Source organism: Lepidochelys kempii, chromosome 10 (assembly GCF_965140265.1).
Source record: "Lepidochelys kempii isolate rLepKem1 chromosome 10, rLepKem1.hap2, whole genome shotgun sequence".
NCBI lineage: Eukaryota > Metazoa > Chordata > Testudines > Cheloniidae > Lepidochelys > Lepidochelys kempii.
This window is the reverse complement of record NC_133265.1, coordinates 51,648,967-51,676,139: the sequence shown is the minus strand read 5'-3', so window position 1 is coordinate 51,676,139 and position 27,173 is coordinate 51,648,967. Positions and strand designations below refer to the sequence as shown.

Below are 27,173 nucleotides of genomic sequence, written 5' to 3'. Positions count from 1 at the left end.
TCGGATCAGCCCACCAGGAGCCAGTCGTCGAGGTACGGGTACACCCGGATTCTCTGCCTCCGTAAGAAGGCCGCCACCACCGCAATGCACTCCGTGAACAGCCTTGGGGCCGTGGCTAGACCCAACGGAAGAACCACAAACTGATAATGTTCTCGGCCCACGGTGAAGCGTAGGAACTGCCGATGTGCTGGCAAAATGGCGATATGAAAGAACACGTCCTTCATGTCAAGGGTGGCGTACCAGTCCCCCAGATCCAGGGAAGGGATGATGGTGCCCAGAGAGACCATTCGGAACCAGGCCTTGACCAGGAATTTGTTGAGCCCACGCAGGTCTAGGATTGGGCGAAGGCCCCCTTTGGCCTTGGGGATGAGAAAGTACCGGTAGTAGAACCCTTTTCCCCTTAGGTTGTGAGGCACCGCCTCTACCGCCCCCACCCCCGTAGCAGCGAGCAGACTTCCTCCTCTAGGAGATGCTTGTGAGAGGGGTCCTTGAAGAGGGACGGGGAAGGGGGGTGGGGTAGGGGGAGACAAACTGCAGCGCGTACCCGTTCCGCACCGTGCATAAGACCCAACGGTCCGGCGTAATGGTGGACCACGCACGGGAGAAATGGGACAGGCGGTTCAGGAAACAAAGGGACGGATCCGGTGACTGGTCTGTTACGCTGTCCTCAAGCGCACCTTCAAAAGCCTGGCTTAGTGCCCGGCTGGGGTTTGTGCTGGCCTTGGCTCTGGCCCGGCGCATTATTGTTATTATTGTTATTGCGCCATCTCCTGTTATCCCTGCCTCACCTACGGTAAGGCTCATGTCTGTGGTGAGGCTGGTACTGGCGTTGAGGGGGAGGCTGAGGCTTAAAGGGCTCCCTCTGGGTCGCTAGTCGCTAGGGTGTGCCTACCCAGCGACTTGAGCATAGCCCGCAAGTCCTTGAGGCTATGCAGCCTCGCGTCTTTCTGATCCAAGAAGAGCCCAGACCCTTCGAAGGGGGAGGTCCTGGAGCGTATTCTGGACCTTGGGGGGCAGCCCTGACTCCTGGAGCCATGCCGAGCGCCTCATGACCACCCCTGACGTGATTGTTCTAGCTGCCACGTCTGTCAAATCCAAGGAGGCCTGGAGAGAGGTCTTGGCTACTGCCTTGCCCTCGTCCACCCGGGCCTTCTGTTGGGAACCTTGCCGGAGGTTGTCCTTAAACTTCCCCACTGCCACCCAGGAGTTGAAATTGTGACGGTTGAGGATGGCCTGCTGGTTAGCAATCCTCAACTGAAGGCCCCCAGATGAGTACGCCTTTCTACCAAAAAGGTCCAGGTGTTTTGCTTCCTTGGTCTTAGGGGCCGGGGCCTGCTGTCCATGGCGCTCCCTTTCGTTCACCACTGAAACCGCTAGGGAGCCTGGACTCGGGTGGCAGAATAGGAACTCATAGCCCTTAGCTGGAGCAAAGCATTTTCGCTCCACTCCTTTAGCCGTTGGAGCACTGGAGGCCGGGGTCTGTCATATAGTCTTATAGTTAGACTGAATGGTCTTAATGAGCGAGAGCACTATTCTGGATGGCCCTTCGGGGCTCAAAATGTCCACCATGAGGTCCTCCTGCTCAACCATCTCCTCAGCCTGCAACCCCAAATTTTGGGCATCTCTGTGCAGCAGTTCCTGGTGGGCTCTATGGTCTATTGGCGGAGAGCCAGATACCTCTGTACCCACCACCGTTCATCAGGGGAAGACAAGGAGGTTAGTTGCTGCTCGATCCCCTCTGGTTGGTCCTCCTGCTCCCCATCTTCCGTGGCAGGGGCCCCCAGCTCAGGCCGGGGCAGGAGTCCATGGGACAGCACTGGGCTCGGTGCCGGACTCTCCGGTCTAAGCTGGGGGGATGCTGGAGGCCTGGATACTGTTGCCTCCGGCACCGTCTGGCGTCGGTGCGGGGACCGGGACCTCTGCACCAAGTAACTTGCCCTGGACGGGGCCCCTTGGCACTCCTGATAGCCCCAGGGGGTCCAGAAGGGCCAATGGCCTGGCAGCCCCCATTGAGGTTGCCAGCTCCCCGGAGGGTCCCTGCTGTCCGGGCCCTGGTGTGGGTAGCTATAGCGGCTGGAGCCGACGCCGGACTGTGGCAACGGCGATCGCGAAGGCCATGGCAGTGCCAACCATCTGTTTACTGGTGGGAGAATGAGCGGCTCCTGGCTGAGCGGGAGCGGGACCGGGACCAGCATCAGCGTTCCCTGGACCGGGACCGTCTACGGGAGACCTCTGGCGAGAGCCATCTCAACTCAATTTTGGCAACAAAAATGATTAGGGGACTGGAACACATGAGTTATGAGGAGAGGCTGAGGGAGCTGGGATTGTTTAGCCTGCAGAAGAGAAGAATGAGGGGGGATTTGATAGCTGCTTTCAACTACCTGAAAGGGGGTTCCAAAGAGGATGGCTCTAGACTGTTCTCAATGGTAGCAGATGACAGAACGAGGAGTAATGGTCTCAAGTTGCAGTGCGGGAGGTTTAGATTGGATATTAGGAAAAACTTTTTCACTAAGAGGGTGGTGAAACACTGGAATGCGTTACCTAGGGAGGTGGTAGAATCTCCTTCCTTAGAGGTTTTTAAGGTCAGGCTTGACAAAGCCCTGGGATGATTTAACTGGGAATTGGTCCTGCTTTGAGCAGGGGGTTGGACTAGATGACCTTCTGGGGTCCCTTCCAACCCTGATATTCTATGATTCCTCCCGGTGCCAGTCTCTGGGCAGTGCTGGAGAGCGATGTGCCCTTCCTGGTGCTTCTTCGCGTCAACCCACTGCCGGTGCTGCAACCTCTTTCTGGGCCGCTGGCAAGTGCAAGTCTGCGGAGTCGGAGCTCAACCGGGACCAACTCTGGGAGCGGTGCCAGGACAGTGTCTTTGAGCGGCACACCATTGCCGGCTTACCCCTTGACGGCGCCCGAGGCATGGGTGCCAGAGGGTTCTCCACATATGGGAGGGGGCTCGCCGCCGACAGCTCGATGAGGTCCTTTGCGGCCTCAAAAGGTGCCAGGCATAGAGGGCTGACCCGTTATGTCCTCAAGCCCATCCTCCGCACTGAGCTCACTTAGGTCTGGGCTCAGTGGGGCTTGTGCCGCCGGGACCGCCTGCGTCAGCGCCGGTACCGCGGCCTTCCCGCTCTTGGTCAGCGCTCGGGGCCTTGGGAGGCGCCAGCCTCCTGTGCGGGGAACGACCGCGCCTTCCTTTAGGCTGCACCAGGGGCCACACCGGGGAGGACCATCTGTGCCGGAGCCTAGCCTGGAGCTTCGGGGCCGGGTCTGAGGAAGCCTGAGCCAGCGTCGGGCGCTCCGGGCCCAGCGGCTGCAATGCAGCCTCCATCAACAGTTGCGTTAGGCGAAAGTCTATTTCTTTCCTTGTCCTTGGCTTGAACGCCTTGCAAATCCTACACCTTTCAGTTTGATGTCTGTCCCCCAGGCAACGTAGACACAAGTCGCGGGGGTCACTAACTGGCATAGGTTTGTGACACGTGGCGCAAGCCTTGAAGCCGTGAGCCTGCGGTATGCCCTGCGGCCCGGGGCCAGTGCTGGAGACCTCCAAACACCTAATCACTTAAGTGTTCACAATCTATATGTAAACGAACTGAAAACAGCTACTCTCCGGCTAAGGGACTGCTCTTCTATGAGAGAGAAAGGGGGTGCGGGGGGTTGTTCCAACACCACCATGGACGGTAAGAAGGAACTGGAGGGGGTCAGGCCAGCGGGGGTATATATGCGGGGCGCAGTGGCGCCACTAAGGGGGCCCACCAGCCTGACGGGAGCCGCTAAGGGAAAAAGTTTCCGACACTCGTGCACGCAGTGCGCGCACCCCTAATGTGGAATGGACGTGAACGAGCACTCAAAGAAGAACTTGGATTATAGAGAGTGGGTGATAAGGAAAAGGCCCAGGGAGTGCAGACTTAAGGCGCTCCTAGGTGCTAGACCCTTGGTAATCCTTGCAGGGCTCTGGGTTGGAGCCCAGTAGAGTGAGAGGATCCAGGCTCCCCTACCAACCCCCCCCGTGTATATTGTGTATCATTTAATATTTTAATGTAATATTAAAGTCAAAATGAAACATTTCAATGGTCTTGCATAGAAAATTTCCTGAATTTTACAGGACATTTTGGTTTTCATTCCAATTTGGAACAATTCCTCCTCCCTTCCCCTTCCCCCCGACCCGGGGTCAGAATTCCCCATGTAATGAAAGTTCTAGTTCCCAACTAGCTCTATTAATCACTGATGGCAATATGAGCTGCTGCTCTGAGCTTTTTCACCTTTCACACACATACACTGCGCTAGGAGGTCGCAAAGTAACAGCTTTAATCTTAACAAATCCAGCTGCTCTAAGGAAGACAGTGAGTAAGTAGAAAAGCTTGATAGAGGAATCCTATATGCACTTCTGGCACTGAAATAGCTGTAAAGACAGGAGATGGCAGAGTCTGAGTCTCTCTTATTTTGGCTTTTCCTGAGAGATGTGGTAGTGACAGCAACTATTCCAAATATATATATATAAAAAAAAAAAAACATTAAAAGTTTTGACAAAAACAAAACAAACAGAAGTAGAACTTCATGGCTCAGGAGTCACATGAGATGAAAAAGTGAACGAACTTGAAAAAACTTTACACTACCTTTAAATATTTCATTCTACATATTTGCAGACATGATAAACTTTTAGTCCATTTTTACACAAAGTCTACGTTCTAATATTAAAACTTATCCTTATATTTGTGTATTGACTTCACTATACCATTTCTGTCTTAAGAACTACCAAATAAAACAAAGAAGTCAAAGTACATGGACTGTACTCTGGTTGGAATCATATGGAATGGTAATTGAGCTAATAGTGATCACTTCCATAGGATGTAAATGCATAAAAGATACTTGTACTGAAGAATGTTACACCAAAATGTATTGGATTTGAAGCCCATAATGAAGATTGTGAAATACATCTTAGTTTCCCTATATCTTCTGACAAGAAGTTATTCCACCTAAAAAAATCACAGATTAGATTCTGACCTCTCATACACAGGCGTATTGACATGCACAGCAATAAAAAAATAAAATAAAATAAAAATAATAGAAAAAACGTATGTAGCTTAATTCCAATGTGTTTCCCGCAAAAAATGGGTGAATCTCATTATAAGTATATTAAATATATGGAAACTGATGGGCATGTACTTAATTTCTCTATACAAGATCACACAGCAACCAGGATTACGACTTCAGAGACCCTGTGCTATAATCACTGTACAATGCTACTTCAGTAAGGTCAGGTAAAATCATGCGGATCTTGTAGTTTTACAAGTCTCTCACACTAAAAGACATTATAATTGAAATGTATGGTAAAAATCAATACATACAAATGTCTTTTTTTTTTTTTAAACTCTTCATGGACTTGCCTCAACTTATCACATGAACTTAAATCTCCTCTTACACCCCTGAACAAGTCCTTCTGCTTAATTACAATCTTCCTTTCTGTATCTTTACACAATTTCACAAGATATTTGCATCTACAAACAACCTTTTACCTCAGCGTCTCACCAATCCTCAGTTTTAGCTCCTCTGTGGATAACAACTCAGTCCATTTGATGTGCAACAGATTTTTCAAAAATGTAGAAAAACTTCATCATATTTCAGATCACAAATGACCCATGTTAACTATTATTAAAATTTTAGTTTTTACATACCATTATCTCCTCCTCCAAATGACCACACTGTTCTTCCATCTTTGGATAGCGCTATTGTGTGTGAACTGCCACAGGAAACTTCTCCCACATTGCTAATGTCTTTTACTAAAGTTGGAATGTTACGGCTATTGCTGTCACCATGACCTTGGAAAAACAAAAAATGTATTTTGATATGTTTCCTTCCTCCTGTTTATGAATTTTAAGATCCATCTGTAATTATAACGCACAACAGAACTTTGCTAATTCATCACCTTGTAATTGACACAAAAATTTTATGTTTCTGCTTACTTCTCAGCAATGATTTAATAGAAAAGTTCTGTAGTAAGGTCTCAAATTACCAACCCTTCATTATTTTTACAAAATGTACTACAGAATGTTTACTAGTGCATTATGATGCATCATAATTTAGGGAAATTTCTTACCCACTAATTAGATTTGCGTCACCAAAACTAGGCTAGATGGGGATAACGTACCCTTTCTAATGCTGGGTTGTAGCTAGCCCAAAAGGTAGTGGTCTCATAGGGTAAGTGACTTCCTGAATGTGGACCTTAAAAAAAATCAGTGTGTGCAGGTAAGCATCACAGAAAGCCACTGAATAGAGAACTACCCAAGATGAGTAGCCTGAAACACTGATCTCTGAATCAGAACAGCAAATCCAGGAATATGTTCGGCCCACTTCGGGTCCAGGTAAACTTTTGAAAGCCAAGAGGACTGTGGGACTATAGCATAAACTAAATAGATGCTATGATCATCCTTATCTCGAGAAAATAGAGCAATACGACTGAACGTGAGACTGATTTTCTAAAATCTAGCAGCAGAAAGACCTGAGCCTCAGAGCAGCACCTGCTGGAAACAGGAACAACTGAAACCTGGTATCCAATAAACCTTAAATGTACCAATTGTGTTCTGCTTTTGCTACCTGCTGGGAGGAAAGCTACATTACCCCAGATCTGATCTGGCACAGGACAAAAACTGAAATAGTCAAATGAATGAAATAAGTTTTAGATGCAGCATACTGGTTTTAATTGTTTTCTCACTTATTATTTTGCAAAGTTCAGTAATTCATAATGGATCACTCTAACCAGTGTGAATTAATAAGGTTTTAGTGATACTGTTATTTGAGCACCTTTTTCCTGATGAAAATTGCAGTGAAAAAAAATTTTAATAACTTATTTGCATACACTGTGAAATTTCAAAACACAGAAAAGTATGTTTTCCATTTAACAAAATTAACATAGCACATACAAATTTTAATTTGCTCACCAAGCACACAAATCACCATTAATCCTTCTAAAGATAGTAACTCCTGGAGTGCTACTGTTTTAACTTTTAAGAATTAGTAGAGGTAAACTTTTATCTATAATAATTTCTTTACCATAAACAATTACATATAGCAAACCATTAATATTAATATCAACAGTTTAATAGAAAAAAATCAGTCACCTAGTTATAGCCCAAATAACTATAAAAAAGTAGAAAATTCAAAATCAGACAAACCAAAGGAAAGAGAAATATGACTACAGTACACTTACCCTCAATCAAGAAACAGAAATCTTTTCTTCCCTCTCCATTTCCCCCATGAGTATGTATACAGTTGGCCACAACATTTCTAACTTCCAGTTGGTCCTTTCTGTATGTAATCCTACCACTTAAGAACCCAAAATACTTTATGACAAACTTGACCTACATTTTAATTTTGCAATGTTCTACAAAGGTTTTTTGTTCTGTGTTTTTATTATTACAGAAGTTGTTGCGGAAGCTGGAGTATTTGAAGTATGGGGGTTTTGTTACCAAGGAAGGCATAGGGGACAGTTTGGAGCACTGGGAGAAGCATGCTTTTTGAAAACAATCAGACATGTAATAGTTAATTTTGCAGAGTAAATATGAAAACTTTAGAAACCCTAATATACAAGGAAAAAATCTGAATAAATGTGTAGGATCATTACTGAACATATGCCCTTTTCAAAAGCAACAGGTCATGTCAATTTCATACAAGGAATTTTGAAATTACCTAGTCTTCCAAAGTCTCCTTCACCCCAAGTATACAATTCTCCATCTTCTGTAACAGCAGCACTGTGTCTGTATCCAGCTGACACGCATACAACTACCTACGTTACATGCAAAGAAAACGACATTTCTAAAACTGAAGCTGTTGCAAGTAGTAGAATCATACAGAATTTTGAGTCACTAAGGAACAGGGTTATGAAAGTTTGCCTTCAGTAAGAACATTGGACTACTGTATTACAGATCCATTTTTTTGCCCCCATAAAATATATCTTGTTCATTAAATTATAGTTACAAACTCTCTTTTAGTATTTAACAGGCATTTGCAAATGGCAGGGGGGAAAACAAAGAAAGACAGAAATCTGAAATTTGGCCATGTGGCCACAACTTTTATTTATCAAGCAAGCTTAAACAGGAGTAATTTAAACTGGATAATGCCTGCAAGGCAACCTAGTCTGGCAGCACTAAATGGGAAAAGGGAGGAAAACCCACACCCAGCTGTCATCTGCCTTATTCCCTACAGGTGCAAACCAAGAGCTATTATAGCATGAAAAGGCTCTCTTCCACCCTTAAGACACTCTTATGAATATTGCACCACCTTCTTCTGGATGGACCAATCTGCTTCAGGGTCTGGGAACTGTGAAGGACCTGCCGCCGAAGGCTCGGAGTGCCGACGGGTGAGTAAAAATTCACAGGGAAGCCTCCCCAGCCGAGAGCTCAGGCGGGACGGACAGGACGGTCCCGCAGGTCGCATGTGGCCCACGAGCCGGAGTCTGCCCACCCCTTTAACAACCGGTTTTAAACCGGCTTCAAAATTTAACAACCAGTTCACGCGCACAGGTGCGAACCGGCTCCAGCTCACCACTGGGCCTGTTCCTTTCCACCCCACTGCCCCCCACATGTACGGCAGTTGTAAGAGTGACTCATCTTAATCATCTCAAGAGAGTCACTTAAAAAGAAAATCACTTAAAGTGGTATGTATTGCCATTTAATACTGAGAGAGAACTGACAGCAAGAAACTTCCATGGGCTACTCCTGGCTCTACAACTGACTCCGTCTGTGGCCTTGACAAGTCATTCAGCCTCTCACTCAGTTTCTTCATTAGAAAAAATGGGAATAATACAGTATTAATCGACTGCACCGAGGAGTTATGAGGATTAACTAATGAACTCTGAAAAGGAAAAGCACTGTCAGTGTTAAGGATTCTGTGTTAAAATTATTACATGCAACTAAAAAGATCAGTAATCTTCTAAAATTAGGTACCAGTTCAACAAAGCACTTAATCACATGAGTTAGACCCACTGACCACCAAAGGAACTACTCACGACTAAAGCTGAGTGCATGTTTAAGTGCTTAGCTGAAAGAGAGAACTTCTACCCTTCTAGCCTCCCCAAAAGAGTAGTCTTGTATATAAACTGAAATATTTGAATCTTTATGGAAGTAACAGCATTGAATTAAAAAAGCATGAAAACAAAAAGACATTCCATTACATAAAACATACCTTTCCTTGTAAAGGACCCTGAATAAGTTTGGGATATTTCTGTGTTGAGCTATTTCCATGTCCTAGTTTTCCATAGTCACCATCACCCCAGCTGAAGACTTCCCCCTCTGTGGTAAATGCTAAAGTGTGACCATCAGATCCTTTTGAAGAGGATACCTTTTTAATAGACCTGTGAGGCTCAAAAGTCAATTTTTTCAGTGTGGACTGGTTATTGGAGTCACCAAGTCCTAGCCGCCCATAGCTGCCTTTACCACAGGCTCTGACAGAACCATCCGTGGAAATGACAAAAGTACAATATTGTCCAGCTTCAATCTATAAGCAAAAAAGGTAAAAATATTACAAAAGGAAATGCATTAGATAAATACATTAGAGCAAAGCTTAAAGTCTGTACTTTTAACAGAATGTTGTATTCCTTCATGGATCCCTTTTGTGATAATTTTCAGAGTGGTAGCTGTGTTAGTCTGTATCAGCAAAAAGAATGAGGAGTACTTGTGGAACCTTAGAGAGTCTGTTTTTGAAGTTTTTTTGTTGAAGAACTGCGACTTTCAGTTCTGTAACTGTCTGACCAGAGAGATCTTGGTAAGCAAGGCCAGTCCTCGCTTACAGACAGCCCCCCAACCTGAAGCAAATACTCACCAGCAACCACACACCATAAAAAAAAAAAAACACACTAACCCAGGAACTTATCCTTGGAACAAAGCCCTGACCACATAGCTATTCAAGGGACACCATCACAGGACCTAATCACATCAGCCACACCATCAGAGGCTCATTCACCTGCACATCTACCAATGTGATATATGCCATCATGTGCCAGCAATGCCCCTCTGCCATGTACATTGGCCAAACCAGACAGTCTCTACGCAAAAGAATAAATGGACACAAATCAGACATCAAGAACTATAACATTCAAAAACCAGTCAGAGAACACTTCAACCTCCCTGGTCATTCAATTACAGACCTAAAAGTCATAATCCTTCAACAAAAAAACTTCAAAAACAGACTCCAACGAAAAACAGCAAAACTGAAATTAATTTGCAAACTGAACACCATTAAATTAGGCTTGAATAAAGACAGAGTGGATGGGTCATTATACAACGTAAAAACTATTTCCCCATACTAATTTTTTCCCCTACTGTTACTCACACCTTCTTGTCAACTGTTTGAAATGGGCCATCCTGATTATCACTACAAAAGTTTTTTTTCCTCCTGCTGATAATTGCCCACCTTAATTGAATAGTGTCTTTAGAGTTGGTATGGCAACACACATTTTTCATGTTGTGTGTGTGTGTATCTATCTATCTATCTTCCTACTGCATTTTCCACTGCATACTTCTGATGAAGTGGGTTTTAGCCCACGAAAGCTTATGCCCAAATAAATTTGTTAGTGCCATAGGTACTCCTCGTTCTTTTTGCGATAATGCAAACTAAAAATTAAGGAGCATTTGGACTTGAACGAGCTATGGGAACGCAGGTTAAGTTGATCTTCTGTAAATCTTAAATTAAAAGCATTCTTAAATTCCAAAATAAAGCTATTTTCTTGCTACATAGATAATATAAATACACCCCAATAAAGCTATTTTACCTAGTAATTTGCACCTCTTCACTCACATAGTTTAAGTTGTAATTCTCACCTTAAACACACAAAACTAAATCAAGCAGGAATAGTAAAACAACACATAGGTACTAGGGACTTTCTCTGGCATGAGTTTAGCGAGGGTGATTTGGGCCTCCTTTAGCTCTGTCAGATTCATGAATGGACATGGATTTCTTTGCTGCCTCGGCCATCCCTGCTTCCAGGGTTAAAAAACAAAGAAACAACTTAATGAAATAGATTTACAGTAGGTTATGCTTCACTGTAACTGATGATAAATAGTCCCTTCTATACACTATTATGAATTCACTGAACATTAAAATGTGTAGTTCCATTAACAATACACAAAACACAGAAGAAATATGTTTTTAAGGGCAATAAGACCAAGGATTAAATGTTCCTGGGCAGAATAAGATTACCTGGAGAACACAAGAAGGAATTTTTCCACACAAAGTGTGCAGCACACAAAATATGTTGTGTGGGTATTTACTATATTATTTAAATAACCAAACACACACATCATACATTAAGCTTTTGTAGATTATATTTGCTTGAAATGTAGTTATGTTGATGCATAAGCCTGCCCTATTAGAGATGTGAACCTACTGTCCTTTGGCATATAAAAATTCCCATTGACTTCAACAGAACTGACTGCAGAATCTGGACCATAATCACATCTTTGTCCAGTGACCAAAACAAGCTTTTACCTACACAAACATTGCAAAGCCACAGCAGCAAAAGAACAAACTTTTCTATTTTGTGTCACGTATCAACAAAAGTGGTAAGTTGTGCCAGCATAATCCATGACTGAAAACGGAAAAAACAAAAAGCTAGTCAAGCTTGCTGTGTCAGCAGTTAGAAAGATCCTGCTTTGACTTTTAAACTAAGCAAACTTGATGTGAAAGTAATTGATGGAGAATAAATATTAACAGCTAGAACATCTTTTGGTCTTTAGAGCCACTTTTTTTTTTTTTTTTTTTTTGGGTAAAGAGTGAAGCACAAAAAATGTAGTAACCCAAAGAATAATCTTCTTTTCAAACAGCTTTTACAATGAACTAGAGGATTTACTTATACACCTGTTCACAGTCATTTAGGAAAAAACTGATTCATGTTTAAGTGTTACTATAGAGAACAATCATGTTTCTTCACAGACCCATTAAGAATTAGGATATATTTCCAGATGTTTTTCTCTCTTCAAATATTAGGACTTGACAGTCAAAACTAATCACAAAAAACTCTTTAGATCTTATTTATTAAAGTATAAAAACTGGAAAAACTTAAAAAATGATATGCATCTTCTTAAGTTTACGACTACAGTACATTAGATACCACTACAAAAATCACTCACAGTTTGTGCATCAGAAAAACTTGGTGCTAGTTTGGGCTGAAGTATTTTCTCTTGTGTTCCTTCTACCAGCTGGTGGCTGCTGTTACTACCCCAAACATACACTTCACAAGTCTCAGAAACAATGGGAGCATCACCAGTTTGTATACTGTCAGTGCTGGCACATGTTCTAGAATAGTCTGATGCCATTCGACAAACCTAATGCAATAAAATAAAAAACAACACTAACAAGGTAACTAAACAAGAATTTTAGTTAACTTTCAATGCATTTTCCTATTGGCCAACCAACATGTGCATTCTTACATTCCCATCATTCTGATTAATTCAATTTTCTACCTAATGCACAGTACTGACTTTTAGCAGTCATCTGGTGGTTAAAATGCAGGCCTGGGTGTCAAGAGATATATGGGTTGTATGCCCAGCCATCCAACAGACTTGTTGCATTATGATCTTGGCCAAGTATCTTAGCTTCAGACTTCCTTCTGTAAAATGGGGATTTCTCCCCCCTCCCCACCCTCCATTTCACAGGATAGGTGTGAGGCTTAATTCATAAAACATTTGTAAAACACTTGGATATCCTTGGAAGGACCACAAAGTTAATAATCTCACTTTTAAAAAATGTGAGCTAAACAAATAAGTGAATTGTATTTTGCACTGTTTCACTCGAAACTCAAAGTTCATTAAAAGACATACCTCCTCAAACAAACACAAAGCTGCCTCATAGAGAGAGCATAAACCATCAGGCGTTCTAGTTGGTTCCCTCCACTGACTTCGATCAGCAGATGATCCCTACAAATTTAAAAAATATTGGTGATGTTGTCAGAAAGAGAGAAGTACACACAGCAATGGCACATTACACAACATATTTTTGATGCATTTATTCTTCTAGTTGTGCAGTGAAATCAAATTTGTTTTCGGAAATCAGTCTATAACCAAAACAAGTTTTAATTTTGAATAACTAAACAATAACATGGGAAATTAATATATTCCTAAGACTTTTCATTTTTAAATTAACCACTCCAAAAATAGTGGTGGGTTAAATTTTAAGTTTGAGTTTTGATTTCCTTAATACTGTTTTAAAGTAGTTGTTTGTGTGCATTTTTAAGGTGAATGCTTTTTCTCTTAAACCACAGATCACACACTATTATTTGTGTATGATGCAAATCCTCCAATGGTTTCAATGATGTTTTTATATTTAATCATCAAAACAAGTTAGACACATTAGACAGCTTCAATTTTATATAAGCAGAGGTTTTCTATGCAAACACTGGTCTTTCACTGGTACATTTATCGCACATAACTAAGGTCTGAAAGACAAACACTATTACAAGCATTTTAAAGCGTCTGGTTTGATTCAGAATCTGATGCAAATCCTCCTAAATAAAGCACTAGTCCCTAATATATCCCTGGGTCAGCTCACCTTCTTTCAACATAGAGCTGACACAAACTGTAAAATACCCATATGACCAACTGTATTACTGTGCATATACAATAGTGATTTTCTGCAGTACATTTAGTAGTTTTGTGCTGTGCCCCACCCCACCCAAAAAAAAATAAAAAAATTCTCCCATTCTTTTAATCCCTTTCAAAATAGGTTTAATTTAGGTTTTTTTAGTAGATGGGCGGGCAGAGGTTTTTGTTTTTCAGTTTAAGAGAAAAATCTGCCCCTGTTTGAGTTTGTGCACATTAAGCTTACGCCCGATAGGTTTTTGACTGCACATCCCCCCAAGATTTCAAGACTTTAAAGAATATTCCAGAGTGGGGAAAGGAACCTCACTCCCAAGGGCAATTTACAAGAATCGCATCAATTTCACTCTTGTTCAGAACTTACACAACAGCTTGTAAATTTTGCTGTTTCTCCCAAAGGTACAAGCAGCAGACACCTGGGTTAATTAGGAGGGTGGGGATGTCACATGCTACACAAATTTGAACAGTGAACCAAGTATATTACACAACTTTGAACACTAAGTGAGTCCAACAGAAAGCAAACTTTAAAACCCAGTTTTGTACTTTTTACTATATTTACTTTGGAATAAAATGTATTTGCAAGTGGATAATTATTCGTACGTTCTTCATACTCTGTACTGTCACACAAGAAGTGTCAGATTTCTTGTTTAGTTGGCTTTTTTAGGCGGCTGAGAGTGGTAGGCAAAAAGACATTCAAACAAGATGATGTTACTGAATATAATCTTTCCAATTTCTAACCCCTTCAAAGCAATTATACTACTACTAAAAATGGATACATATTCCATTCAGTTTTGAGGCGATATGTTTAGATTCAAATTAGTAAGAATTTATTTAAAGTTGTTAATTAATGACAATGAAAGATTTAACCATAATAAAAATCAAATTCCAAATAGAAGTCTTAGATACATACCAAAGATCTCCGCATCTGTGTTAATATATTCATAAAGCAGTCAAAACTGATCATCCCTTCAGGACTTTGCTGTATTTTGTTTTTCTCCATAGCATTTACTACTGCTGATGCTCCTAAAGCCATCTCTATCCATTCAAGAAGGTATCTCAGAGAACCACGCTGGGCAGCTAAACCAAGAAGCAACTCAGATGCTAGCCTACGACCTAAAGTATCTGCCCCAGAGTTAGGAATAGTTACTCCTTTAAGAAATGTCGTTACTTGTGATAAACAGTCAAGTCCCATTGGTGGAATCTTACTTTCATTTGCTAGAGATAAGGGTGGCAAAGAGCTCACAACTTCTATTGCAGTATGAATGACATCATTGCAAAGACTGAGGCCAGGTCCTGAAGCAGGCATCATCCAACTTTGTCTTAGTAGTGCAAATAGCAAGCTTAGTCCAGTCCGGACTCCCATTTCTATTAGAGCATCTGTACTTGACCTGGGACGCTCACTGATAGAATGAACATCTGTTGATCCAGAACTGCTTTCTGGAGAATGCTGTTGCTGTTTCACCTTGCCTTTATCATGATATTTATTAGAAAGTGCATAGAAGACACGCTGCAGCACAAGCAGACGTTTTCGAAGTGCTCCAGCAAATGGAGAATCTGAACACACCATCTTAGCCAGTGCCAGCTGGCTGCTAAGAAGGGCATCCAAGTAGTGGTCCTGTTCATCACTGGATAAGGATTCACGTTCAAAATCTGGTAACTGAGGTCCTTTGAGGCACAGAACCTGTTGGGGCAAGGGCACTACTTCCTTATTGCTGACTAATTTAGAATACAGGACAGAAACTCCCTCCCTAGTGGCAATAGATTCACTGTCCTCTGTGATCCAGGAACTGTTTAGATGTTCAAGCCATTTCAGCTTCACTGGTGGCACCATAGCTGCCATCTTTGTTTATTCTTCTGCCATTAGTCCTAGAAATGCAAAAAAGATTTATAGGCATATGCAAAACCATCCTTATTACTTGTTCCTCCAATTAAAAACAACTCCATTTTTATATTATATATATATATACATACAAAACAAAACAAAACACAAAACAAAACACAAAACAAAACACAAAACAAAACACAAAACAAAACACAAAACAAAACACACACACACACATATATATATATGAAGCCAAGGATTTCCATTTGTTTGTGCCTAAATTTAGGCACCTCTACCTAAGTTCAGATACCTAAATAGCCATCAGAGTTCCCACCAATTGCAATACAAAAACGTATACAGAAATTCTGCAGACTAATTTTTGATCCTCATTTGAAAATACACATCAATAATCCCTAACAAAAAGGCAGAAATCTGCACAAAAAATTAAATGCCAGAATCTCCATTATAGCTCAAGTTATTCACTCTTAAAACAAATTTAATCCAGATACTTTAGAGTCAAAGTAATTACCCCCCCTAAGACAAATATGTCCCCATTTTACATATATAAAAACGGAAGCAAATAAAGGTTCTATGAATTGCATGGGATCATACACAAACTCTATGCTACATTCACAAAATCATTCTGCCTCTGAACATGTATACTGTGGGGATAAGGCATGAAAATGAAAACATTTAGTGCACAAGAAGTTTTTATATTATCATAGTCCAATATATAGAAGCACGCACTATTAATGACAACTGTATTAATTTTCCCCAAAACACAAAGACTTCCCAATTCTTTAAACCTTTGACATTCTTGAAATCAAATAGTATCAATAAACAGGGTAGTAGTGGCAACATCCACTACTACAATGAATGAAGAAACAGATTTGAGGACATCCCTAATAGCCTATGCCACAACAAAGGGTCTGATCCTGCAAACATACATGTCCTTAAACTTTACTATTATGAGCAGTCCCACTAGAAGTAATAGTCCCCTTTCAGAGTAGGAATCTGGGCATTATTGCAGAAATGATGTTTTCAAAATGGCTGTGAATGCATTAGTAAGGGTCAGCAAAGAGCCCTTTCATCGTATTTGCAGACTTACGCTGTGGCTACGCTGCAGAGCTTACAGTTCTACTAGCTGTGCCACTGCAACAATGCTAGTGCAGATGCCCTAAGCCGATGAGAGAGAGCTCTCCCGTTGACTTAATTATTCCAGCCCGTGCAAGCAGCAATAGCTATGCTGGCGGAAGAAACTCTCCTGCCGACATAGCACTGTGGGCACTTAGGTGGATGTAACTTACATCGCTGAAGGGGATGGCTTACTCACACCCCTGAGCAACATATAACTTATACTGATGTAAGCTGTAGTGTGTACATAGCCTTATTCTCTGGATTGTATTTTTGACTTTATCAGTAGCACCTCAACGGTATTAGATGGGCACATTACTGGATTCATTACTCTAAATAAAATTAAGTATTCAAATAAATATGTACTGCATGTAATTCTGTAGCTTCCCCCACACACATCTTTTGTGTATGGGAAAGCTTGCACACTAACTCCCTAAAGGCAGGAAAAATACCTGTTTGGGGCTACAGAAGACATATATAACTGACTCAAAGGACTCTTGTCAAAAGAAACAAATAGCAAACAACCCAAGCAGATACAAAAATGTAGTCACATTTGTTCTGGACTCTTTTCAAATGCAGGAAGTGACCTGGAGCTCAGAGATAAGTTTATCACTCTAATGAGTACTAAACACTATCCCACTGGCTGCCACCTGCCTGACAAGCAGAGGAGGAATTACCTGTGAATCTGCATTGATGGCAGCTAAATCAGAGAAAATATATACTGTGCCACTCAGTCCCTTGCCATTTTTACTGTTTCTGTTGTAGATTCCCAAAAAACTTCTATAATAATTACTGCCATGAATGGTGCATGCTCTGCTACATGTGTTCCAGCCTTTCCCACCCCCACCCCCCCACCTCCACTCTCAAACTCTCTCACACACACACCCTTGCCAGAGTTTCCATCAGGATTGCCTTTGGGTCTTTTTGGGGAGAGGGGTCTTAATGTAAATATAGTAACATGGTGCTTTTTGTTTCTAACTCTAGAGGTTTCCTTACTATATAACTTCCCTCTTCAGCACAGCAGAACTAAAGAAGAGTAATTTCATATTAGATAATATAACATTTTTATCACTTCTTTATTGCTCCTCTAAACATCAGCCATTGCTATTTCACACATAGCATAATTGCACATCTTTAATGATAGACAGGATAACAGAAGTTAAGAGACCTTGATAAGTGAAAACAGGTTCCGGAATTTGTGAACACATGTTGATTATACAATGCGAAATTGTCCGAATCCAAATTTATTTGAAAGATGGCTCAGCTCCTATTAGCATTCTGGTAAGAAGATAATTAACAGCAGAGCATTAACAACCTTCGGATAGAAGTGTGCACCACAAAACAGGTCTACTATATTCCCTATAAAATAAGAAGATTCTAGAAAGCTTTCATTAGGAAAATACAAATGAGTCCTTATTAGATTGTTGTTCTCTCATCCAACACATCAGCAATCACAGGAAGGCCAAAATGTATTGTTGGAACCTGGGGGAATATCTTGTTCATATCAATAGCACACACTTCCCATGAAAGGCTCAGCTTCTACAAACTAGTATCCAAACAAAATCCCTAAACTAATGGCACCAGCACTGACACAAGGGGTTGAGGCAATGATCTTATCACTGGCAATGAGCTTATCCAAAGTGACCACTCTCCCTACAATGTGCATGATAATCAAGGTGGGCCATTTCCAGCACAAATCCAGGCTGTCTCACCCCCCCCCCCCCCGTACAAACATTTCAATTTGCACAGTGCTTTAGTCACATTCTAGCACTCATTTGTCAACTGCACAGTAGATGAGTAGATCTACAGTGAGTCACAGGAGGAGTACCTAATCCATCTGCAGATGGCACTGGAGAAAAATCTGCCTAATTTTCCCACACACGGAGTGTGTTTGGCTGTACCATTATACAAAAGTGCTGGCAGTACATACTAGTAGTGAGTGAACTACAGGTGGATGGAGTCAATGTCATCAACCAGACACCAGCCCCAAAGATAAAGCAGATGATCAAAGTTTTCCTTAGGCATGTGGGTTGGTCTAGACTATTTATCCTGCACTTTAGTATTACTGTGGTTCTGTTAAATTTGGACAGAGAAGCAAAGGCTAATAAAGTGAAGAGGGATCAAGGATTTTCACACACTGCCTGTGTGATGATCGTTATTTAAACAGGATTTTAACAGCCAAATCCAGGACCCAACTGATACCTCAGTAGTAAGATGTGGAGTAGTGCCCAGGTGAAGAACAGTCAGTCACTTTTCTCCCCTGAAAGCCCTTTCCTTCAGGATATCAAGTACCCTACGCTCTGGTCAATTACAAAATATTTGGCAATTAGAAGTGAGCGAGAAATCTAAAAGCATTAGCTCCTCAAATAAAAATTCATCCTAAGGATAAACTAGAGGATACTAACGGCATCACTTGATGAAGGGAAAGAATGCCAGGCTTAGCACAGGGTCTCTATTTTCATCAACCCCATAAATGAAAGGCAGGAGCAAACCACGACAATCTGGGAGTGCGCCCAGACTGGACCACAGGTTTGACAACCCAAGCAATGCGAAGGCAGTAAAGTACATGCGAATTTTTGAGGGGCTAAGGGCATTTCAGGCCACATTATTAACTGGTTTGTATCTCCCATTTTCAATCCCCCACATTCCTTTGAACTTTGAGAACAGGAAAGATGGATCATGAGATGCACATTCTATCTGTTTTTTCTAACCATATTCCCTTTTCTTTTTGGGGCTGAAAACATACTAGCTCTCTGTCAGAGACTGGGATTAAACAATCCAAAATGAAGGCAAAGATATTTTTAAAAAGTAAGTCCTTCTCATAGGAGTGGTTAATTAGAAATAAAACAAGGGTCCTATGGTGCACTGTTCTGGCTATGAGTGTAGTCGGGCTAGTTGAGCTCTGGAGAAGAAAGATGTGTAGAGCAACTGTGCTTAAAAGATTTTCTATATAGACAGATATAAAAATATATAATTAAATAAACAAAAAAACACATGCAGCACACCTGCATTGTTTTCTTTATTGTCCTGTTATTTTTATTCATTCACTTGCATTTTAGTCACATTTTGGTATTTGAACGGGCACTGTGTTGTGCAGCCTAAAGCTAGATTAAGGACTCTATCATCCTCCATTCCTTAAAAAGCAGTGAGACAGATTCTTTAATTCTTCACTATTACCTGCCAACAGAAGACAAATTTTTGTCCAAACATAAAACATTGCACAGAATGTAAATTATGTCACTTTTTTTAAAGAAACCAGAAGTAAAAAAAAGCAGCCACTGCACATGTATTTCTGGGTCAGTAAAATCACTACAGGGGTTCAACACATGCACGGCCAACAGGTAAAAAAAAAAGTTTTCAAATGTTCATTTTGGTCCATTCTTTTACTCTGTTTATATAGTACAGTGCACCTTTAAATTTTTCTGCTGATCAGAAATGACAATATTTGCTCTAGATGGATAAAATTAAGATGCCTCCTCCACAATGCCTGGGTAGATGAATAAAGAGCCATCTTCAAACCAGACTTCAATCCTGCAAGGAACTCTACAAAGGTAGAGCAGTGAACTCATACCAGGCTTTAGGCTTCATTCAGAGGCGGCTTGATTTGTGTAAAACTGATAATATTGATAAGGAGACTTAGAGGACACATTCAGGCTCTAGAGACAAAAATATCGATTTTGAAAAATTCTTAACAGGAAAGTAGAAAGATGGTAGTTAATAGGGCTAAATCTAACTCTAAATGTGAATGATATAAACACTGAAAAAGTTAGACAAAAACAAAACTTTAGCTAGAAAGAATGTGTCAGGGTACATCCATGTGCCCCCCCGCAAAAAAAAAAAAAAAAAACCAAAACACACCAGAGCAGCAAGTTTCACAGCCTAAGTCAACTGACTTGGACTTGAGTGACTTGCGCTACAAGTCTACAAATAGCAGTATAGATTTTCCCACTCAGGCTGGATCCCAGGCTCTGAGACCCACACCCCTCACAAGGTTTCAAAGGCCAGCCTCCAGCCCAAGCAGGAACTATTTTTAGCCCTGTAGCACAAGCCCCTCAAGCCCAAGTCAGTTGATCCAGGCTCTGAGACTTGCTGCCATTGGGGTTGTTTGTTCTGTTTTTGGGAGAGGGGGGCCTTTGCAGTGTAAATGTACCCTTAGAAAGACAGCTGACCCAGGGTTCTAATTTCCTCAAAATGTTTTTAGGTCTGACAATCTGTTACTTCAAATTAACCATGAAGTCGAATATGAAAGGAAGAAGTTTTCAAAGCACTGCTGTAATTCTTGTAAAATGGGTGTCATTTCAAATGAGTAATAAATACGCTTCAGAATGGGATTTCTTTTAGGGATCCCAAAAAGGTTCACACCATGTTCTGCAGAACAGGTTCAGTACAATGTGTCTGACCTTGTCCTGATGAGTCCGCCTCTTAAAAGAAAGTGATTTGGTCTGCACCAGTTGAGTTCTTAGTTTTCCTTATGAGATTTGCTGTAATGAGTGTTGTCCATACCACAAAAACTATCATTATACAAAATAGGCTCAGAAACCAAGTCATTAACCACAGACAGTTCAATAGAGACTTTGAATGGTAACTAATTTCTAGTCACTTGTGCCAAATTTTGATGAGGGGCCCAACAAGGTGACAAGCATTTAATTAGGGCTGTCAAGCAATTAAAAAAATTAATTGCAATTAATTGTGCGATTAATCACACTGTTAAACAGAATACCTTTTATTTAAATGTTTTAGATGTTTTCAATTACAACATAGAATATAAAGTGTACAGTGCTCACTTTATATTTATTTTTGATTACAAGTATTTGCACTGTAAAAAAGACAACAGTATTTTTCAATTCACTTAATTAATACAAGTACTGTAGTGCAATCTCTTTATCATGAAAGTTGAATTTACAAAATGTAGAATTATGCACAAAAAGTTGCATTCAAAAATAAAACAATGTAAAATTTTAGAGCCTGCATGTCCACTCAGTCCTACTCCTTGTTCAGCCAATTGCTAAAACAAGCCTGTTAACATTTGCAGGAGATAATGCTGCCCACTTCTTGTTTACATCACCTGAAAATGAGAACTCGCATACTCATGGCACTGTAGTAGCTAGTGTTGCAAGATATTTACGTGCCAGATGCGCTAAAGATTCATATGTCCCTTCATGCTTCAACTGCCATTCCAGGGGACATGCTGATGACAGATTCTGCTCAATAATGATCCAAAGCAGTGCAGACTGGCGCATGTTCATTTTCATTATCCGAGTCAGATGCCACCAGCAGAAGGTTGAGTTTCTTTTTTGATGATTCAGGTTCTGTATTTTCCGCATCAGAATGTTCCTCTTTTAAGGCTTCTGAAAGCATGCACCACACCTCTTCCCTCTCAGATTCTTAAACCATGGGTCAAATGCAGTAGCTATCTTTAGAAATCTAACACTGGTACCTTCTTTGCGTTTGTCAAATCTGCAGTGAAAGTGTTCTTAAAATAAACATGTGCTGTGTCATCATCCAAGACTGCTATAACATGAAATATATGGCAGAATGCAGGTAAAACAGAGCAGGGGACATAATTCTCCCCCAAGGAGTTCAGTCACAAATTTAATGCATGCATTCTTTTTTTAACGAGCATCATCAGCATGGAAGCATGTCCTCTGGAATGGTGGCCGAAGCATAAAGGGGCGTACGAATGTTTAGCATAACTGACACGTAAATACCTTGCAATGCTGGCTACAAAAGTGCCATGCAAATGCCTGTTCTCACTTTCAGGTGACATTGTAAATAAGCAGCACGCAGCAGTATCTCCTGTAAATGTAAACAAATTTATTTGTCTTAGCGACTGGCTGAACAAAAAGTAGGTCTGAGTGAACTGTAGGCTCTGAAGTTTTACACGGTTTTGTTTAGCAGTTATGAAAAAAAATCTACATTTGTAAGTTGCACTTTCACGACAAAGATTACACTACAGTTCTTGTAGGACGTAAATTGAAAAATACTATTTCTTTTGTTTATCATTTTTACAGTGCAAATATTTGTACTCAAAAATATACACTTTGATTTGAATTACAACACAGAATACAATATGTATGAAAATGTAGAAAAACATCCAAAATATTTTATAAATTTCAATTGGTATTTTAATACTTAATGCGATAAAACTGCAATTAATTTTTTAATCGCAATTAATTTGAGTTAATTGTGTGAGTGAACTGCGATCAATCAACAGCCCTACATTTAACTATATTATGAATTCACAGAGTACATTAATACAGTATTTTTAATTGTACTGGGGCAGGTGTTTTTTGTGTCCAGTGGTAATTTAAATCCTGATTTGGGTTTAAGTTTCTTTCTAGACAGATGAATTACCTGGAAGAAAGATACTCTATGCCAGCAATTAGAAGGTGCTTACTAGCTACAAGCACTGTTTTCTGTTTGTGTAATTGTGTAACTCAAGGGTTCTCAACTGGGGGTCAGGACGCCTCAGAGGGTCACAAGGTATTACATTCGGGGGTCGCGAACTGTCAGCTTCCATCCCAAACCCCACTTTGCACCCACCATTTATAATGGTGTTAAATGTATAAAGAAGTGTTTTACCGGTAATTTATAAAGGGGGGTTCACACTCAGAGACTTGCTGTGTGAAAGGGGTAACCAGTACAAAAGTTTGAGAACCACTGATGTAACTGGTGACCTTTATCATTCCTCAGAAGATTCCAATTTCATTTGCCATGTTCTTAACAGCTGGGACAGGTAAAGTGATGGGAACTGTAAGCATAGGGCTACAACTGCTCTTGTGCCGATATCTTAGTGAAAAAAGGCTTCTGGAAAAAGATGCGAGTTGCATTATGCTCTGAAGAAGTCATCTTTATTCCATCTTAATTTCTGCTGAAAGATCTCCACCAGCAGCCTCATTTTCAAATGAACCTTGTCTGGATAAACTCAGTTGCAGCACAATCATCGTTCACAATATTCTTGGAGTGATGCAGAGAAGTGGTCTTAAGTATGTCCATCCCATTGAAATTATTATGAGCAACAGAACCTTCTTTTGGGTAGGACACTCAATGGAAAACTAATGTAGCAGTGTGTGTTTGCTACCATTTCCATGTAAGGAATGGTCTTTGGATTTGGTACTAGTTGCAGCTTCTGTGAGGCTGCTACTGTGAGTCTTAAGTAGAGAGCACTGCAGTAGTCCAGCCTCAAGTGTCAGAGCCATCAACAGCCACTCCTTTGACCACAAGGAGCAGGCAGAATTTTCTTGACATTTGGGATGGCATAAAGGCCATTCTTGGCCATTGCTACATTCTGATCAGGCTGGTGGTAAGGCTGAATTCAAGTGACTTTGAGATTCCAGCCCTCTCTACTAGCTATGGTACGGACACCCTCCCATGAGGTGGAAAACATGGACCTAACTATATCAAGAGATTTCCAGATAAACACATTGTCTACTCTGACTTCTTTAAGTTATTTATAACCTGTTATTCATCCAGACACTAGAGAAGATGGTCAACTGTATTGTCTGCCTCAGAAGTGAAAACTACACAGCTATGTCATCTGAATACTGACATTTGAGTCCACAGCTTCTCCTCATGTCCCCAGGTTATCTTTTTATGTATGTTTAACTTTGGGGAGGAATGGGGTGGAGAATCAATTTGAAACACAGGTGAGACTGCTCTCCTATCATGACTCTAGGAAGAAAGAAAGAAACTATTACAGGAAAATTTGTCAACTCCTGCAAGAGCCAGCAAACAGTCTTATAGCACCAGACAGATCCAAAACTGCTGTTTTACCACTTCCCATAGTTATGAAATCATCTACTAGTGTGACTGGTGCCGATTCTGTACCCTAGCCAGGCCTTAAACCCATTGGGTGAGGACCAGAATACCAGCAGAGGTAAATTGTTGCTGTCTTATTGATGACCTTACCCAAGAAAGCAAGCTCTGAAACCAGGTGAAAGTCAGATTATTGAAGTTCAATTAAAAACATATTTTGTTTAATATTGGCTGGACTACACCATATTTCAAGGATTATACCAGATGTTGACATCCGTGGTGAGAAGTAGCTACAGGCATCAGTAATATAGCATAACAGGTGTTCATGAGACTAATAATCCTTCCTACTTTTAGGCCATCCTGACCAGTAAATCTTAACATTTTAGGATAAAAAAAGCCCGTTTCCTGGAGTCTTGTCTGTACTTAATTAAACTGGATAAAGCACTCAAGAGACCACTGTAGAGAGAAATCATTCAAATCTGCCAATACAATTTAATGGAGAGCTACAAAGTGAAACAAGACAAAACAGTAAGTAGACCAGGAAATTGAAGGTTAGGACTCCTGGGTTCTGTTGCCAAACATGCTATATATTTGCTGTATGGCCTTTAGCAAATGTCTGGGTTGTAGTTTATATATAATCTAAATTACACGGATATTAAAGACAATGTTTGTCAAAGTACTTTGACAATGTTGAATGAAATCTGAACTCCAAGAACAAAAGTATTTTAACCAGTACCAGTAAAAAAATTTATAGTTATGATCACAAAAAAGGAGTTACCTTTATAATCCCCTTCTTTGACCCATATTTACATGCTTTTAACTTTCACCTTTTGGGCTTCAATAAGAAAAATCCCTTCAGCTACTTCAGTTATAGCTAAATAATAAAAAAAGACTTTCCACTGTAAAATCATTAACCAACCAGTTTAAATAACTAGGAGCACAGCAAACATTTTAATCATGCACATAGACAGCCCTTGTTCATTTAAAAAAAAGCTGGTTAGGATTTAACCAGGATAGTAGATTGAACATTGTCTGGTGATAAGAAAATTTCCTTAAGGCTACAGATTCACACAGCAAGATGATTCAAAGAGTTTTGTTATTTCAATCTTACACAATGTGCCTATTTTAAACACTCGGTGCATGAATAGTTCCATCATTAAAGCAAAATTCAGGTTGACTCAATGTTAACATAAAAAGACAGGCCATAAATCCCCAAATCCTCCCTGTCCAGCACAGTCACTTAGAAAAGCCAAATCAAACAGCAAAGGTTTGTTACATGACAGTTAGACTTTATCAGGATTGGAGTGAAGTTAAGAGGAGTAAATTCCAAAGTCAAGGACACTCCCCTTACAACACTGCCCCTTGCCAAAGGCACATGCGAGCCTCCTGATAGATGGTTTACTTTGAGGGAATAAAGGTGACAATACCCAGTTTGTGCTGACTGCTGCCTTCTAAGGCAGCTTCTTAATTCTGGTTCCAGGAGTATGAAGTGAAGTATTGGAGGGAATTAGGAGTGAACAAATTCATATTGCTCCCTGAACCGGAACCCTAACTGGGCCAGTTTCACTAAAGTAAAGTTTAAATAAAATGATTTAGAATAGTTTCTCTGTTCTGAACAATGTTTCCCAGACTGATTAAGGCTTCAGCATTGTGCCTCTTCCCAGAAAGCTTGTGTCCAATTTGTCAATCCAATTTTGTAAGAGACCACTCTTCACTCTCCTCTGACTCTCTACCATTACAGTGATCATTGGACCTAAAAATCAAAAAAAAAAATGTAGCATGGAAATGCCCGCTCTTTCCCATTCCTACTTCTTCCCCCTGCTTAGCAGTGTATAAATATATTTAGTGACATACCACAACAGATCCTGGATGGCCTGGAGGACGCCACTGGCTTTAATCTTTTGCTAGAAATGTTAGCACAGATAAGACTTCTAGAACCTGTACACCAGGGCCTCATGGTGAAGAGGAAGGGAAGATAAAGAGAAGACTCTGTAAAACCGTGGCAGTATCACCACCATGGAGGTAGTGTCTTGCCTGCTCCAAAAATTCTCCAGTGTTTCGTCATTAAAACGGGATAGCTACTATGCATTGCTTGGAACTCTAATCTGCCAAGTTCTGAGGTACAGACTGCCAAAGTTTTGGAGAGTCAAGCTAAAGCAAAGCCAGCCTAGATGCTTTTGGTATTGAGCTCATGACCTCCCCCGGGCTCATTTCTTTTGAATGGCTCTTTGACAAACATGTCCTCTTCCAAATAGGTAGGGTAGACTGACTGCCACTGCTATGTAGATCTGAGGCAAAGGTTCCCAAACTCATGATGCTTTTTGATAGTTAGAAAGCACATGTCTGAAGTGACATTGGACCAGAAAAACTTTACTCTTTTCCCTTCAGCTTTGGGACTCCTAGAAGAATAGACATTATCTGTTGTTCAAATTCATGGAGGATGTGTGCGCACCTCTGTCCCTGTCAAGAGGGAAAATACATCTCACAGTTGTCTCTGAAGGGGCATATAAGGAGCCCTACTTGAATGATGATTGCAGGACAGCACTACCAAAATCTGCACCCAATCTGGAAGCACACACTAGGGAATAGTGAGTGGCAAATGTGGATAGTTTCACATAGTTGCTCTACATATGTCAAATGGAAGTGTTCCCCAAAATAGGCAGAAGCATCTGCCAGAATTCCACTGTGGCTAGGATGATCTTTCCTAGCTAACTCGTAAGTTCCTCCTATTCAGTCAGACTCATTTGAATAAACTCTGTGTTGATATAAGTTGCCCCCAATCCTGTCAGTGAAAGCCAGGAACAGCCTAGATGTATTTCTGAACAATTATATTCTATCATAATAAAATGACAATGTTCTCACTATATCTAGTGTGTGAA

At 40.9% G+C, this 27,173-nt stretch overlaps 1 protein-coding gene across 9 annotated transcripts in view; it reads right to left on the bottom strand.

The window, feature by feature from the left end:
• HERC1 (HECT and RLD domain containing E3 ubiquitin protein ligase family member 1) overlaps window positions 1–27,173 on the bottom strand; it is a 217,521-nt gene that overhangs the window by 160,178 nt on the left and 30,170 nt on the right. For all 9 annotated transcript variants that reach the window (XM_073303562.1, XM_073303563.1, XM_073303568.1 and 6 more), the window contains exons 2-7: window positions 14,494–15,449; window positions 12,810–12,905; window positions 12,120–12,314; window positions 9,178–9,489; window positions 7,684–7,780; window positions 5,673–5,816 (exon numbers count right to left, since the gene is read on the bottom strand). In XM_073303562.1, coding sequence (XP_073159663.1) covers window positions 5,673–5,816; window positions 7,684–7,780; window positions 9,178–9,489; window positions 12,120–12,314; window positions 12,810–12,905; window positions 14,494–15,423 — 1,774 coding nt within the window. In that variant the 5' untranslated portion in view covers window positions 15,424–15,449. The remainder of the gene's footprint in view (window positions 1–5,672; window positions 5,817–7,683; window positions 7,781–9,177; window positions 9,490–12,119; window positions 12,315–12,809; window positions 12,906–14,493; window positions 15,450–27,173) is intronic.